The 16,476-nt window shown below is 39.4% G+C and overlaps 1 protein-coding gene across 8 annotated transcripts in view; it reads left to right on the top strand.

Annotated features, from left to right (window-relative positions):
* ARHGAP28 (Rho GTPase activating protein 28) overlaps positions 1-16,476 on the top strand; it is a 203,099-nt gene that overhangs the window by 114,840 nt on the left and 71,783 nt on the right. For 5 of the 8 annotated variants that reach the window (XR_006195447.1, XM_042911211.1, XM_042911216.1 and 2 more), the window contains 3 exons: positions 2,870-2,962; positions 8,495-8,587; positions 16,291-16,380. The exons of 1 other annotated variant lie outside the window; for it this stretch is intronic. Coding sequence is in view for 6 of the 7 variants with exons in the window: in XM_042911211.1 (XP_042767145.1) it covers positions 2,870-2,962; positions 8,495-8,587; positions 16,291-16,380 (276 nt within the window). In the remaining variant the exon portion in view is untranslated. The remainder of the gene's footprint in view (positions 1-2,869; positions 2,963-8,494; positions 8,588-16,290; positions 16,381-16,476) is intronic. 2 more of the 8 variants (XM_042911214.1, XM_042911212.1) reach the window with 2 other exon arrangements.

Genomic DNA, 16,476 nt, shown 5'->3' with positions numbered 1-16,476 from the left:
TAATTTAAAAGATAGATATGTAGATTACACTCCTCTTTTCTTAATGTATTTTGCACACTGAATCCCATGCTCAGAATAATTTGCCTCCAGAATTTTGGAGCTACTCGTTCATTATCTTCTCTCGTGTACTGTTGGTCTATGGGAAGCACAGTATCTCCACCAATGAGGAATGAGTTCCTTTATATACAAATGTGGAAGTTTTTTGAACTTTATGTTTATTGTTGGAACCTTGCAATTTCACCAGTTTTACCTTTTGAAAACATTCATCCTAGTCACCGCTAAAAGAGCTCTTTCAATATGAGAGCTCACTCATTCTTCAGGTTCTGCATATTGCCTTCTAATATTTAAAACCAGTATTTATTCCCTTCCTTCTGTCACTTATCTCCTTCTGGAACTCCCGTTGGATGATTGTTGCATTGTTTGGATTGAACCTCAGTATCTTTTAAATGTTCTCTTGTTATTCCGGGCTTGGTTTGTGTGTATCTGTGGCTGTCCTTTCCACTTCATTTTTTTATATCCGTAACTTACTGTAATACCATAATACCATCGTATATTCATGGTGGTGTCAATACTTCTGCCTTTCATTAATTAAAAAAAAATTAACAGCCATATTGTTAATTTGCTGAGGCATCTCCTTTCCCCTGACTTCCTCTTTATTTTAGTGATCTGTTCTTGTTTCTTGGCTGCAATAGCCCTAAACTTTAAATTCCAAGGTGGTCTTCTTTTCCTTGAATTACTATTTTCTTCAGGGTCATCTGCTTACGTTTGGCATCATTACATCACTATTGTTCAGTTGATTTTGGATATTTGGGTGTTAATTCCTATTAATGCAGGGCTAGGTTGATTGAATGATTGATTGATTGATGAGTATAGGTAATGACTGTATATTTCCTATGCAGTTACGTAGACTTATTTTCTCCCTAAAACTCTCCTAGTGGATAGCAGTCTGGACCTGTGTGAGTGGTGAAATGTGTCAGTCAGCTGTCACACTTCACTTTAAAGACACACAAATATAGTATCAATGCAAAAGTAATGATAATCTTAAAGAATTACTTTTTTCTTTTTTTTTTTTTTTTTGCTTTTCAGGCAAGCTTAACTTGCCTTTTTATACTCCTGTGTTCTTTCAGAAGGCCCCAATGAAGGGCAATTTAACTTTCTGTCCAGGAGCACTATACCAGGACACCCCTCCCCCCCCCAAGGCAAGTGGTCATGTTGTCAACAAGAGGACACTTGTTGGGTTTTATCCTGGAATCACATTTAGCTGCTGCCCGCTGTTCAGTGTTAGAGGGAGGGAAGCTCTCCTGGCTGCTTTTTTCAGAAAAACATTCTTTGATCACTTTGGCCATTGGCCTCTGAATTGGGGATGCCTTACTGCTCTCTTTATTCTCAATGTTGATTATGTGTTTTTTTTTCTAGATGAGCGTTTATCTTCTATATGTTTTTCTCTTGTAACTTTTTTCAGGCCAAGGTTTCCCTCTACCCTTATCAAGCCATTTTTGCTTGCTTTTTATCTTCCAGGAACATCCAACAATTTCTGTTCTGCTAATGGAAATGTTTAGTGGTTTCTAGATCTCCTCTTTGAAAAAGGTATCTCTTTTGACACTATGAATGATTTGTAGGGGGAGGAGAAAGCAGTATGTTCATTTTGCTATCTTGACCCTTGAAGAATCTGTGCTGATTCTTCAGTAATATTCCTTCCAAAAAATGTGTTTTTCCTTATTATAAAAATAGTACATAATCTTTACTGGAAACTTAGGAAATATGAACAAGCAAGGTAAAAAATGACTATTTCTATGGGCCCAAATAAAATTTTATGATTTAATTAAATATCCAATAAATAAAGTTTTCAGTGGAATTCTAACAGTAAAGGAATAAAATATTTAACCCCTGTGTTAGTAGAGCTATTATGCACTGAATCACAAATACTAAATCAGCCTCTGGATGTGATAGGATCTGCAGTACTGTTCATCATGAGCAGAATTCTGGGACCCAAATACATTTGTCTCCAATATTTAGAAGATGTGAATCAAACGTTCCTTTCAGTAACATATTTAATTGAGTAAAATAGTCAACCTAATTTATTTCCAATTTCATAATTGATAAACAACTAGTCAGAGGTGGGACTGACATAATTGTGTAAATATAGTCATGCACACTGTTTTTAAAAACTTGATTATATCACCTGTATATACATTTTACTACATGTAACAGAAAACCCAAGAAATCATGAGTTGTACAAATACGGGTGTATTTTTCTCTCTTTAAGAAGAAGGTAAGGTAGGTGTTCCTTTGCAGTAGCATGGATCCATCTTCCTCCTGTCTTTCTATTTTGTCATTCATATGCAACCTTCATCCTTTTGCTTACAAGTTGGCCGGGCTACTTCTAGCACTATATCCATGGTCCTGGAACTTGTACCATCTTACTCTGTCTCCCCGACCTTAGTGTCCTGGAAATCTTACTCTGTAGAATTCCAATTACCTTTCATTGCCCAGAAATGTTTTATGATCATCCTTAGCTTCAAAAGAGCCTAAGAAATTGACCTTTTTTAGTTGGACACAAAAGTCCCTAGAAAAGAAAAAAAAAATCAGGATCCTGTTAAGGAAGGCAGGTGACTGGATTTGGAGTAAACAGCTGACAATATACTCCACAGAGACCAGAGTGTCTGTCATTGTGCCCCGAATGTAGTGGGCTCTCAGTGTTGGCTGATGGATGGCTACATGCGGTGATCAGTGCACAGCAGGCAAATCTATGGATGTCCCCACACGTCTGTGTGAATGGACACAGGTCATGCAGAGCTCATGACTGAATGCACAATGACACTGGGGAGAAGATACCTGAATAAAAATGCACTTTCATTTTTCTCAATAGCCAGATGATTTTTGTTGTATCCCAGCTCCTCTTTTGGAACTGATCCTGGATGAAGAAGTGATATCAGCAATTCCCTGCAGAAATGGTCAACTGGTAAGATAAAGCAAGGGGACTTGAAAGTAAGGAGGTTAGAAAAAGTAATTATTTCAAGGCAGTCGGGAGAACTTGAGCAAAATGCCTACTTGCCTTGTCACAAAGAAGGAAACAAAGACTCTTAAATTCAGGAATGAATAATTAAATAGTTAAATCCACAAATAATTCCGTGGCCTGTCTGCACCTCGAGTAACAAAACCACAGCTGCAGTTCCAGCCCCAGCCAGAAGTCAAAATGTCAGCTAAACTTTGGTTCTTTTTGCTGAACATGTAGTAGAAGACCTTCTGCTACTCTCCATGTATCTGTCAATATTAATTTAGTTCTCTACATATGAAATACTTGACGTTTCAGTTATTTTCTACAGGTAGATATTTTGTTGGGGGACAGCACCGTAGCATCTTCAATGTGTAACAGGAGGTGGGGAAAGTGCACTGTCTAGCACAGGAGGTAAACACCTTTCATTGGAGCCCACCTTGTCTATCTTAGTACAAAGTTTCAAAAAGGGCTAACCTGAGCTCATCATTGCCAATGAAGTGATCTCAGTGGAAGGCCTGCGTGTGTGTGTGTGTGTGTGTGTGTGTGTGTGTGTGTGTGTGTGTGATGAATGCTATGCCATCATCTGTACCATTTGGCCTAAGGCCTAGGTCCTCTTACTGAAGTGAGGTGCCCAGAGTAGGAGACGTAGAAAGACATGGAGTTATTGACATCTGCCTCCACTTGGACTCATGGCAGCAGAAATTTATGGTGAGAGACTCCTCTGGTATGACTCATGTTTCCTTCTCTTTAGCTCTACTTTTTTTTTTCCTTCCTAGTAGAGGAAGAAGGATTCTTTTGCTGTTTTAAGAATGACCCTTGTACCATTTTTGATCTGATGAATAATGATGCTGATGATGATCTTTAGTTTCTGTACAGTTTATTTTCATTTTATACATACTTTATGTAGGACATTCTGTCTGGATCTCGAAAAATTGTCCTAATACAGGCTAGCCCTTTGTTGCTTGCAAATGCTGCTTAAGGGTTTGGATGTGGCCCGATGTTCTGGCTGCTCCTCTGTTGCCTGAGGGTAGGTCAAGTTCTGGAGGAGGAATGTGGTTAGCTGGAGCTGGGAGCAATCCAGTAGATTTTGTCTCTAATTGTTTTTCCCTCCAATTTCATTATATTTCTCATAGAAGTGTTAACTCCATTTAGTCAGAAGTCTTTACTTTTTCTGTTGAGCTGGCAGCAAGTGTCCTCAGGTTTTAGATTGTTCCTGAATTACAGGGAGTCTTACATACCTTACTTCCAACCAGGACACTTGATCTGAGTTGTGATTCCTCTCTGTCTGCCCCTGACTCCTCAGACCACCAGAGGAGGGGCATGTAGAATAGACACTAGTGTTTTCAAATGATGGATTTCTGTGAGGTTTCACCCTGGCTGACTCTGTCTTCTCTTTTAATCGCCTCCTCTTTACCCTGTAGGTAAGGGAGGGATTCCCACCCTAGGGTTATAGGAGTGGCTTGACACCTGACAATGGACAGAGAAGGTCAACAGCAATTTATTATCACATGTTCTCACAGCTTGGGTTAGGAGGACACCAGACACCACACAGAGCTACATGTGGGGTGCACTTGGGAACAGAGTGAATAACCAAGGGTTGTAGCAAGCAGGCCGTGTAGTATCAAGAGAGCACGGCTCCCCTTGGTTCCCATGGGAGGATGTGATTGGCTTGTTTGAATAATTCCACAGGCTGACGGGGAACTGAAAGCCACTACTGAAGGATAAGCAGGAATTGTGTCTGGCCTCCTGGATAAGGAGCATTGTTCTGCTAGGGGACCTTATATAAGGGAGCAGAGTGGGACGGAGGCTTGTAGTTAGACCATTTATGGCCCTTCTGCTTTTACCAGATGTAAGGCAGCACGTAAGAGAGGCTTATTTGAAGTCTTACTTGCCACACTTAACACACCATCCTAACCATGGACTCCCGTGATTGTCTAGGCTTATTTTGTTTCTTTTCCCTTTTTTCACTATTTTTTTTTATTTCAATTCCTGGAAGGTCTTATCACCTTTTAAAGGTGAATCAAGGGGCAACTGTGGTGCCGAACAATCTAAGAAATCTAGCAGTAAGACGGAAGAGGACATTAAAGTTTTATTCCAGGCCCTGCTCTGAACTACTGAGCAGTTTATAGAATGGGAAAGGGAGTACCATTCTTTCTCCCAGGAGGATGGTGAGGGCTAACATAGCAGAATGACTACAGAGAACAGTAAAAATATTAATTTGCATAATCATACATATTACAAAATGTTACAGCTTCTTAGCAGATTGTACCTTTTATCCTTTGAGCGAATCTGGCAAGAAATCTCTCCGGATACTAAATTTTCATACCTAAAAACTTAAATCCTACATTGAGGAGGGCACCTGTTGGAATGGGCACTGGGTGTTATATGGAAACCAATTTGACAATAAGTTATATTCACTATAAAATAAATAAATAAACAAACAAACATTAAAAAAAGAATTAAAAAAATAAAAACTTAAATCCTAAATTGGTGAGTATCAAAGTGCTAGGCCCTAAATTAATTTTTCAGAAATTTTTAAATATTAATGTTTGCTTTTTCATATAGTGCTAACGTTGAGAAATTTGATTTCTCTCTACATCTTATTTTGTATCCTTTCATTTTTGCATTTCTGGAAGCCTTTTGCATTTATCTTTTTTTGATGTTTTGTTTTTATTTTTGAGAGAGAGCATGTACATGTATGCACGCAAGCGGGGGCAGAGAAGAAGGGGGACAGAGGATCTGTGCGGACAGCAGAGAACACTTTGCGGGGCTCAGACTCATGAATCCTGAGATCATGGCCTGTCAACTGATTGAGCCACCCAGGTGCCCCTTAAATTTATCTTTAGTGTTAGAGACCTGAACTGCCATAAGGGTATGAAATCTTTTTTTTTTTTTTTTTTTTAATCATGATCAGCACTCAGCTTTTTGTTTCTGAAAAACATTACTTTTCTTTCAGTTATGACCATTCTCTTCCCAGAATTTCTTTAATTATTTCATCATTTCCATTTTCTCTATTCTTCCTTTTATTGCCTCTGTATTAAACTTCTATATTTCTTAAATTGTCTGTTATATTTCCTTGTCTTTTTTTTCTGTTCTGTATGCTAGTAGATTTTGTCTATGTCATTTTGTAAATCCCTGATTCTCCTTTTAGCCATGAGTGGTTATAATTTAGCCTCTATTGATTTTTTCATTCAGTAGTCATACTGCTAATTGACAAGAACTCCTTCTTTTTCACTCACTTCCCTTTATTTTTATAGTTACTCCTGACTTATGGTTGTACTATTTTCTCAAATATTTCTGAAATTAATTCATTTTAAGCCTCTTCCCTTTTCTCAATTCTTTTTCACAGAATGTTTATCACTGTACCTTTTTAGAATGTTTTTTTTTTTTTTTTTTTTCCTCCATGAGTGACTTTTTCCTAACATTGATTTTCTCCGGTGCCTGATGGTTCTTAGTGATTGATTTATATTTATTAATGGACTAGATTGACTAATTAATTACTTAGGATATGTCATTGCTGTATGATTTCTCTGCCATGATATAGATATTTTCCCAAAGGACTCTTTATTGAATAAGAAGGGTGATTTCGGGTACTGTGTAAGTGAGTAAGGTATGTGAATGTTGTGTGAATGGAAGTTAGTTTCACTGTATATATGGGTGAGTATGCATGCTCATGTGTGCACGCGTGCGCAAACACACACACACACACACACACACACATATGCAAGCATACACCAAAGGGAGAAGTGGTAAATGATTTCATTTCTTGCTATCCAAGACAAAACTGATGTTTCCCATTATTCTCCCTTCCATGTCTTTCATGGTGGCCCAGAGTAACCTGATACTGAGGTCTGTTTTTTAGTTCTGATCCCGGACTACTACCCATGGCAGGTGGTTCACTGCACCCAGAGTGCTTTTAGCTGCTGCCTGCTGTTCAGTGTAAAGGGAGCTTTTGGGAGGTCTGTCTGGCCTCTCCATTGACAAAACATTTTACGATAAATTATTGCAGCTGTTCCGCTAGGGCCCCATCCTACCCTTTCTAATTTTCACACTGAGGTTACTTGGTTGTCTGTTTGCTTTTTGTAGATTTATCTTTTCCTTGCCAGCAGTGTTGTTTTATGCTATTCTTAGGCTAAAATCTGTGCAATTATGAAATACGTTATTTATGTTTTATTCCCCAGGAATTTCTAACAATTTCTCACCTGTTATTAGTACACCTTGTTGGTTTCCAGTGCCATTTGGAGCTGGTCTTACAATCCCGTTCTCTAATTCTGAGTGATTGGGAGTGGTGTGCCCTCAGTCCTCTGTCCTGACCTGGCTTCTTGTATTGCCTCATTAGCATTGTTTTCACTTCAAAACAGATGTCTGTTTTTCTTATGAATATAATGTGTACACTTTGGGGGAAAATTAGAAAATATGGAAAAGCAAGATGAAAAATAACAGTTTCTGAAGTTTCATGTAGAAGTTTATGATTTCACTATTATCCAGTGTGTTTAATTTGGCACAATGTTGCTTCAATCATAGAATAGAATAATTGCATCTTATTTGGGGGAATGCCATTATATCACAAGTGCTGCTAAAAATCTTAGAGCATATGCACAAAGCCTATAATGCCATCGATCACAATTGGAATAGTCTCCAAATATACTTGCTGCATAATGAAAATCAGAGCTTTTACAATATTCAGTGAATGGGAATGAAATGTTTGGTTCAGTCACGTGTGTTTGTGAGACCATCAATCTACTGTATTTCCAGTTTCTTAATTGAAAAAAAAACTGACTACTTTTGCTGATTTATAAGTCATTACCAAAAGTCATAAAGTCTGATTTTAAAGTAGCATAGTTTTATCAGGAAGCTGCATGACTTAGACAATTAGAGATGTATTGTCCTTATAAAATAAGAAGTCTGAGGCTGGTGTGGCTGGTATCCCTAGCCTGGATCTACCGACTTTTTCATCTTTCCACTCTGCTCCACGTAGCATGTGGGCTTATATTTAATGCTTATAGGCTTATATTTAATGCCTGGGCATCACAGGCATCATGTCCATGTTCTGGAAGAAGCATCAGCCAGCAGATTCTATCCACTTAAACAAGAAAATACTAGCCTTCCTGGATGCTCTACCAAGTAGGATTTTACTTGTATCTCATTGGTCATAACCATCACATGATCACACTTTAGTCTTTTTAGTTTAGATGTAGCATCTTGGAATAGATCATGATATTCGTAAGTTAAGAAGGAAATAAAAGTGGATTTTGGCAGGTAATTAACAGTGTCTGCTCTTGAGACCAACTTCTGCTATAGTACACAGTATTTATGAGGATCAGTATAATTGTGGATGAATTGGCAAATGCCCTTGACATTGCACAGGTCAGTCATTAACTCTGTATATCACCACATGGCTGTCCATTTATAGAGTTTGTGTAATGAATAATTGAATAAACAGTCATGTTGGGACAGATATGCCTGAATAAAAATGGCTTTCATTTCTCTCATTAGCCAGGTGATACCTGTGACAATCATACTGCTCAGTTGGATGGTCCCCAGGAGGAAAAAGAGCTGCCAGGAGTTATGAAAACAAGTGATTCCTTGGTAAGTTATAGCAGGAAAGTTGGGAGTAGGGATGAATGAAGAGGCCATTTTTTTTTCCCCAAGACAATCAGGCAAAACTTCAAAACAGTGCACCGTAATTAAGATGACTGGACAGCCACAGCTGTCAACATACCTATCTACCTTTAATCAATTTATAGGAAAACATTCAGCAGTAAACAAACCCAAGTTTAATAGTTAAGCTCACAAATAATTGCATGCTCTATAAAAACAGATAAATACCCAGAAAACCAATGACGGTAGGCCGTTTCTGGGGCAGATTTAGTTTCTTTGTTTTTTCTTTTATTTAAAGAAATTCTCATAAGTGCTAGTTCCATCGAGTCATAGGTCCATCTGTTGGAGGAGAAGCAGGTGTCCTCAGGTTTTCTATTGTTTTCCCAGTGCAGGGTGAATACCAGGCACCTTTCTTCTGACCATACATGTAACCCCAGGTATCCAGTGCCTTTTTCCCTTCTCCCTCTCCCTACTTTTACCCATCCCCACTTCTTCTCCCAGCTGACCCAGAGGAGGGAAAAGTCAGGCAAGCCTCACAAGAAGGGTCAAGCTTATATCCATTTACAACCAGGAAAGTTTACTTTATTCACGGTTCAGCCCAGAGCCTTTTCTCACATGTTTCTATGTACACTCCTTCAAGCAGTCTTTTCTCTCCTTTGGTGGAGGTTGTGTAGTGTTTTCTTTCTTGTTTTTCCATGCTCATGTTCCCTGTCCTGGCTTCCTCCCAGATTAGCAAAAGGCAGAATGGGGAATCCCAATAGGTTCCCTCCTCCCTGCTGAGATGGTGCAGGGGAGTCTTTGTTTGAATGTGCATGTATTGAGCCCACCTGTGGTTACTCACACCTTTGGTTGTCCTCTCTCCTAATTTGGACATGATGGTAGTTGTCTTTTTCAAAATGTTCTCCATTTGCTTTCTTCATTAGTGCAGTTTTGATGGAGAGGGAGTTGGACTGTAGAAAGGAATTTGTGTTATTTCTGGAACATCTCTGTCCAATCACCCCTCATATGAATGTTGCTGGGAATCTTTTTTCCTATTTTTTAGTTATGTTTTGTTCACTCTATTAGGTTTTAGGAAAGAGAGTTTGGATCATCTGACTTAACTTTCCCATTTAATCCCAGAATATAACCCCGGTTATTTACAGAAATAACACAAGATTTCTTTTGATATTAAAAATTATCCCCAGTCTGCTCCCTGCTGGTATTTGACCTTTGATTCCCTTAACTTAACTACACAAATCCTTTACTTTTGAAAACAAATCAACTTTCTCTTTCAAGAACATACCCTGAGCTTTCCATTGGTAAAGGTTTGTTTGGTCTTTTCTCACCTTTTAACATGGGAAAAAGATTTGAACAGATGCTTCACCAAAGAAAATATGGGGATGGCAAATTAACCTCAGGAAAGGTGCTCAGTATCACTGGTGATTATGGAAATGCAAATACAGCCACAGGGAGGTGTCTCTACATAACCTGCCTAATGCAAGACTGACCCTCTCATCTGCTGCTAAGGGTGCAGAGCAGTTGACACTGCTGCCCTGCTGGTGGTAGTGTAAGATGGTCCATCCACTTTGGAAAATAATTTGGCAACTTCTTTTTTTTTTTAAATATTAAAAAAAACTTATTTTGATGTTTATTCATTTTTGAGAGAGAGAGAGACCGCGCGCGCGCACACACCCGCGCGAGCACGAGCGGGGGAGGGGCAGAGAGAGAGAGGGAGGCACAGAATCCGAAGTAGGCTCCAGGCTCTGAGCTGTCAGTACAGAGCCCCACGCGGGGCTCAAACCCATGAACTGGGAGATCATGACCTGAGCTGAAGTCAGAAGCTTAACTGACTGAGCCTCCAGGCACCCCTGGCAACCTTCAACTGTTAACGCATATACCTACTTCAAACCCAGCCATTTTACTCATACATAATATATATTACCACGAAGACTTACTTACAAATGTTTCTCACGTAATAGATCCAAACAGGGAACGACCATTTTTACCTACAGGTGGATGAACAAATTCTCGTATATCCATACAATGGAATATTACTCAGCAATAAAAAGCAATGAACTATTAATATGTACAGCATGGATGGATCTAGAATAATTATGCCATGTGAAAAAAGCCAGACCAAAAAGATTCAACTTCTGTAAATCATGGAAAATGCAAACTAACCTATAGTGAGGGAAAGGAGATTGTGATTGCCTGGAGACCTGGGGATGGGTGAGGAAAGGAGGGAAGGAAGGTTTGACAGGGGTATAAGAAAGTTTTTGGTGTGCTCCTTTTGTTCACTGTATTGATTATGGTGATGGTTTCACTGGTCTAAATATTTCTCAAAACGACATCAAAATGCATGCTTTTACTCTTTAAATATTGGCAGTTAATTGTAGGTTATACCTAAATAAACCTTTAAAACAGAGTTCATATAATATATTATGATTTCATTAATATTCAAAGTGTTTATTTTGCAACAAGCTACATTAAGTAAAGAAATAGTCTTTTTATGTATTATATGTGGTGGACCCTTGACTCTGAACTGCAAATGCCACTGAATTTGGGCATTGACAAAAGTCTTACAACTCAGTCTTCCATCAACAAACCTACTCTACAAACCACTCCTTATATAGATAAAATGTGCAGTCCACATAAATGAATTAGTCATTTGGGGTGTTAGTCTAGTCGAAAAGCAAAGCAGTTCATCTAGTATATTTCCAATGTCTTAAGTGATTGAAATCAAATGGCTACACTTGGTATTGATTCATAATTTACTGCAAAATACAATCATCATACCATCTGTTTAAAAAATGTCAGTTACATCTGTGTTTGCTTCATGGAAAAGAAAATCTAAAGAACTTTGATTTAAACAAGTGGGAGTTTGTTTTAGTCACAAAACAAGGAACCAATGGTGGGTAGGCCAAGGTTGGTACCACTGTGTACAACGCAATGCCAGCGTTAGCATGAACTTTTAACTTTTTCCTTTTATGATGCCACTGTAGCGTATGGATTTAATCCAGCAGACTCTGAATACCATGTTGATGTTCCTGATAGGAATATGTGTAAAATGAGTGACCCTTATTAACAGAAGACCTTAGCTGTCAGGGAAAACCTTTATGGCAGAATTCCTCTTATTGCTCATTCAATGTTGCACTCTTATATTATTGTTTTTCTTTTCTTTTCTTATTTTGGTTACCTGAATCTCATTCCTTTATGTATAAGTGGTTTCGTTTGTTTGTTCACCGTGCAAATTTTTTCAACTTTGGCATTTTTAATTGATTTTGAATTTGCTGCTGGAGTTCTGAACCGTCATGAGGATCTGCCCTTTACTGCATTCATTTTGGCCATTGCTCCGCAAGTTCCTTCTATCCAAGGACTTTTTTTTCCCCTCCAGTTTCTGCACACTGTCTTCTGTTATGTTTTACATTATTTTCTCCCCATTTTCCGTGTTTCCAGCCTTCTAGAACACACGTTAGATGGTTGTCTCTTTGCTTGAATTTTAGTACCTCCGAAATTTCCTCTCCTGTTAGCCTGTTTGCTTGGATTTCTTCATCTTTATGTTGCAGATTAATAGTTTTTTCTTGGTCATGATGGTATTATTGTAGCTTATCTCACTCTTTTTCTGAATTTCAGTAAACATATTCTTCTTTTTTCCCATTATTGTAGCAGTGGGCTCTTGGTTCAGGGTAGCCATAGCCCCTTAAATCACTCTGAAGAGAAGAATTACATTTGTTTTTTTTAATATATTTTTTAATGTTTGTTTATTTTTGAGAGAGAGAGAAAGCATGCTCATGCAAGAGCGAGTGAGTGGGGGAAGGGCAGAGAGTGAGGGAGACACAGAATCTGAAGCAGGCTCTAGGCTCTGAGCTGTCAGCACAGAGCCTGATGCAGGGCTTGAACCCGCAAGCCGTGAGATCATGACCTGAGCTGAAGTCAGACGCTTAACCAACTGAGCCACCCAGGTACTGCAAAGAATTACATTTTTTTAAGGAATCAAAATATTTTTGTTTTTTTACTGAAGTAGAGTCACAAACAATACATACATGTGTTTTAGGTGTATAATTCAATTGGTTGTAACATATGTTTTTACCCACATAACCACAAGTTAGTCAAAACAGAGAAAATTTCCATCACCCCAGAAATCTCTTTGGGGCCCTTTCCCTTATCCTCCTGCTCCTCCTGCCCCTCCTCCAGGCAAGCCCTGCGCTGATTTCTAACCCTTAGGTTGGTTTTAACTTCCATATAAGTAGAATTATAAATACAATGTACTCTTGTATCTGTCTTGTTTTCACTCAAAATAATTTTTAGATTCATCCATTTGATGCATATGTTGGAAGTTGGTCCTTTTATTACTACCAATAATCCATTGCACAAATATACTATTGGTATATCTGTTCACCTGTTGATAGACATTTGGATTGTTTCCAGTTTTGAGCAATTATGCATGTTACCACAATGAACATTCATATCATATAAAGGATGTGTATTCTCATCATTTCTCTTGGGTAAAGATGCAACATAATTTAGATTTTTGGCAGACAACCTACCCACAGGCCATCACCCATAGCTCATAGACTCAGAAAGAAATAATAGGTAAATCAAAAATAACTAAATTCTTTTTTTTTTTAATTTGAGGGAGAGAGAGAGAGAGAGAGAGACAGAGCATGAGCAGGGGAGGAGCAGAGAGAGGGACACACAGAATTTGAAGCAGTCTCAAGGCTCTGAACTGTCAACACAGAATCCGACGTGGGGCTTGAACTCGTAAACTGCAGGATCATGACCTGAGCCAAAGTTGGCCGCTTAACCAACTGAGTCACCCAGGCGCCCCTAACTAAATTCTGTCTTTTAAAAAAAGCGTCTATAGGGAGAAGCAACAGCAAAAACTAATTTTTTGTGTGTGTCTCCCAAGTGGAAGATGTCGTCAGCTAAAGCTTGGTCCTTGGGGGTAAGCTCATACAGAAAAACAACAGACTACCATGTAAAAAAATTTTTTTCAGTATTTTCACTATCAACTAAGATATAAATATTTAGGTTTTTTTTTTCCAGTTATTTTTCAAATATAAACCTCTTAAGTGGAGAAATGCCAGCTTTTAGAATGTGTAATAATAAGTGACACAAACAGTGAAGTGTCCGAGTGTGAGAACCATCTGATCAGGGAAGTGCATATCTCCCATTAGGTGGCAGCAAGCGTTTTAGGTTTTAGGTTTTGCGTCCACTGCAGAGAGAGCTTTGTACCAAGACTATGGATCCAGGTTGTTCTTTCCCATCCAGCTCCCTAGTCCCTCCCTCATACCACTGTCCTTGAGAATCCTGTCACAGCAAGAGGGTGAGGTGATCCAACCGAGACTCCATCCAAGGAGGCATAGGGTGGAAAGTGTTCCACAAGGCAGAAGGTACGAGCACACTCTCAGGTGGAACTACAAGCCCTGTGGGCTCTCAAAATCCTCTGCAGAATCATAGCACAGGACTTTATTAATTTTTAATCAATTAGGAAATTGCTGTATGTTTCCTTTGCACTTGAGTGGATCAATTTTTCTGAAGGCCAAAATTTTGATTGTGTGTTCTTGTGAGCGAGTGGAGTGTCCTTAGCTTTAAGGTGCATAGAGGAGGCAGGTAGGTTGGTAAACGTTGTCCCCAGATGCGAAGGATGCCAAGGATGAAGGATGAAGGACCTAAGTCATTACTTACAGGCAAAGCTGACTTCATTTCAGTCTCCCCTCCATGACTTTTGTTGTGGCCTCCTGATTTCCTTCTCTCTCAGACCCTTACACTCACAATAGGAACCCACCGCCCAAGGTAGTTAGTTCATTTTATTTGGACTATATTTTGGGAGGGCTTCCTCGGTTATATTTAGGGGCTGTCTACATATTTTAGGAGCTGGTCTGCTTGGCTCCTATTTTGCAAACATTTTTAACTATGTACCTGGGACTCTTTCCTGGTCTTTGTACAGTTCTGTGTTGTTTGTTTTTCTTCTCCCTGTCTGGAAATTTCCTTTCATGCTGCTCAGGGGTAAAGATTTTTATTTTACCAAACTAATTCTATTTTCTTTTCATCTACAAATTTCTATGAGTTGGTCTGCTGTAGAATTCTGTACTGGTTCCCAGTGCTATTAAAAATGTCGTCCTTTAAAAAAAATGTCTTCCTTTAAAAAAATTATACGTTTTCTGCCATTTCAGTGATTGAGGATAGGAAGGATAGATAATTGTCAGTTCACCATCTTGACTTAAATTTCTTATACTAGTTCTTGTGTTTTATTTGTCCCTTAAAAAAAAAAAAAAAGTCCTTTGCTCACCTTGTAAAGTAATGCCTGTCCTCTATAAGAAATTTAGAGGGGCGGGGCACCTGGGTGGCTCAGTCGGTTGAGCATCCAACTTCAAGCTCAGGTCATGATCTCGTGGTTCATGGGTTCGAGCCCCACATCGGGCTGTGTGCTGACAGCTTGGAGCCTGGAGCCTGCTTCGGATTCTATGTCTCCCTCTCTGTCTCTGCTCCTCCTCCACTCGTCCTCTGTCTCTCTCTCTCTCTCAAAAATAAGTAAACATTAAAAAAATTAAAAAAAAAAAAAAAAGAAATTTAGAGGGGCACCTGGGTGGCTCAGTCGGTTAAACATCCGACTTCGGCTCAGGTCATGATCCCTCGGTTTGTGAGTTCGAGCCCTGCATTGGGTCCTGTGCTGACAGCTCAGAGCCTGGAGCCTGCTTCGGATTCTGTGTCTCCCCGTTTCTCAGCCCCTCCCATTCTCAAGCTCTCTCTCTCTGTCTCTCAATAATAAATAAGCGTTAAAAAATTACAAAAAAAAAGAAATTTAGAAAATGTGGTCAAGCAAGGTGAGCAACAGTTTTTTAAAAGACAGAATACTGTATGTATTCATAAGTATCAAAAGCAGCGTACTTTGCAGTAAGGTTCCTTCAGTAAAGAAAAGAATATTTATGTCTTAAATTTTAGTGAAGCCATTGTCTGCTAAAGCAAAAATCTATTTCCAGCTTTATAAACATAACGTGGTGCTGTTGCTGCTGAATTCTCGTCACTGCTGAAGATAATCATAGGGTGTGTTTAAAAAGTAAGATTAGACAGGTTTGTGTTCGGCCATGTGTAATGGAAGCATTGGAGTTATTTTGCTTCACATGGAGATTTGGAGGTCCAAGTCTGACAGGGCATTCACCTGATACCTTTGCACAAACCCAGGTGGGTTTGATCTTCTGCCCCTGCCATCCTTTGCCGTGGCCATCATGCTTATTCGAGCAAGATACCCGGCAACTGTAGGCTGTCATCTGCGGTGCTGTCATGAGTGTACAGGAGCTGACCAGATTCTTTTTTGGTCAGGAAAGCCTCAGCCATTCCGGAAGCCCTCTTGGTAAAATTACACTTGCATCTCGTGGACCACACTTGTCACGTGATCACTCTTAGCCGCAAAGAATCCTGGAAATGAAGTTCTTTGGTTTAACTCCCTGGAACCACACCAAGACATTGTTAAAGCAAAGGGAGTTTGTGGCGGGCAACGGCAGTGTCTGCTACAGGGGCCAGCGTCTGTCCAGTGTCTGCCAGAGGGCCTGGCTTTTAGGCACTCACGGTAATGTTCCCTGAAGGGCTGCCCAGGCAGTCATGACTTTGTATGTTGTCACACACATCTAAATACATACACATAGTGCAGTACACAAACACATTAGAAGCGTCTGCCTGAATAAGAATGGTACTTTCGTTTCTCCGTCTAGCCAGATGATGCTTCTCTCAACAGTACCGCCCTGTCAGATGGGTCCCCAGATGAAGAAGGGAGTTTTACAGTTCCCAGGAGTGGCTCTGTGGTAAGTCGTCACATGCCAAGACAATTGCACATCAGGGCAAAACTGTAAGTTCAAGGCGAGAAGAAGCAATTTCCTCAAAACAGATAAGAAAAACTT

The sequence above is a fragment of the Panthera leo genome, chromosome D3 (genome assembly GCF_018350215.1).
Source record: "Panthera leo isolate Ple1 chromosome D3, P.leo_Ple1_pat1.1, whole genome shotgun sequence".
Classification (NCBI taxonomy): domain Eukaryota; kingdom Metazoa; phylum Chordata; class Mammalia; order Carnivora; family Felidae; genus Panthera; species Panthera leo.
The sequence above is the reverse complement of the archived record's forward strand: the minus strand, read 5'-3'. Positions and strand labels throughout refer to the sequence as shown.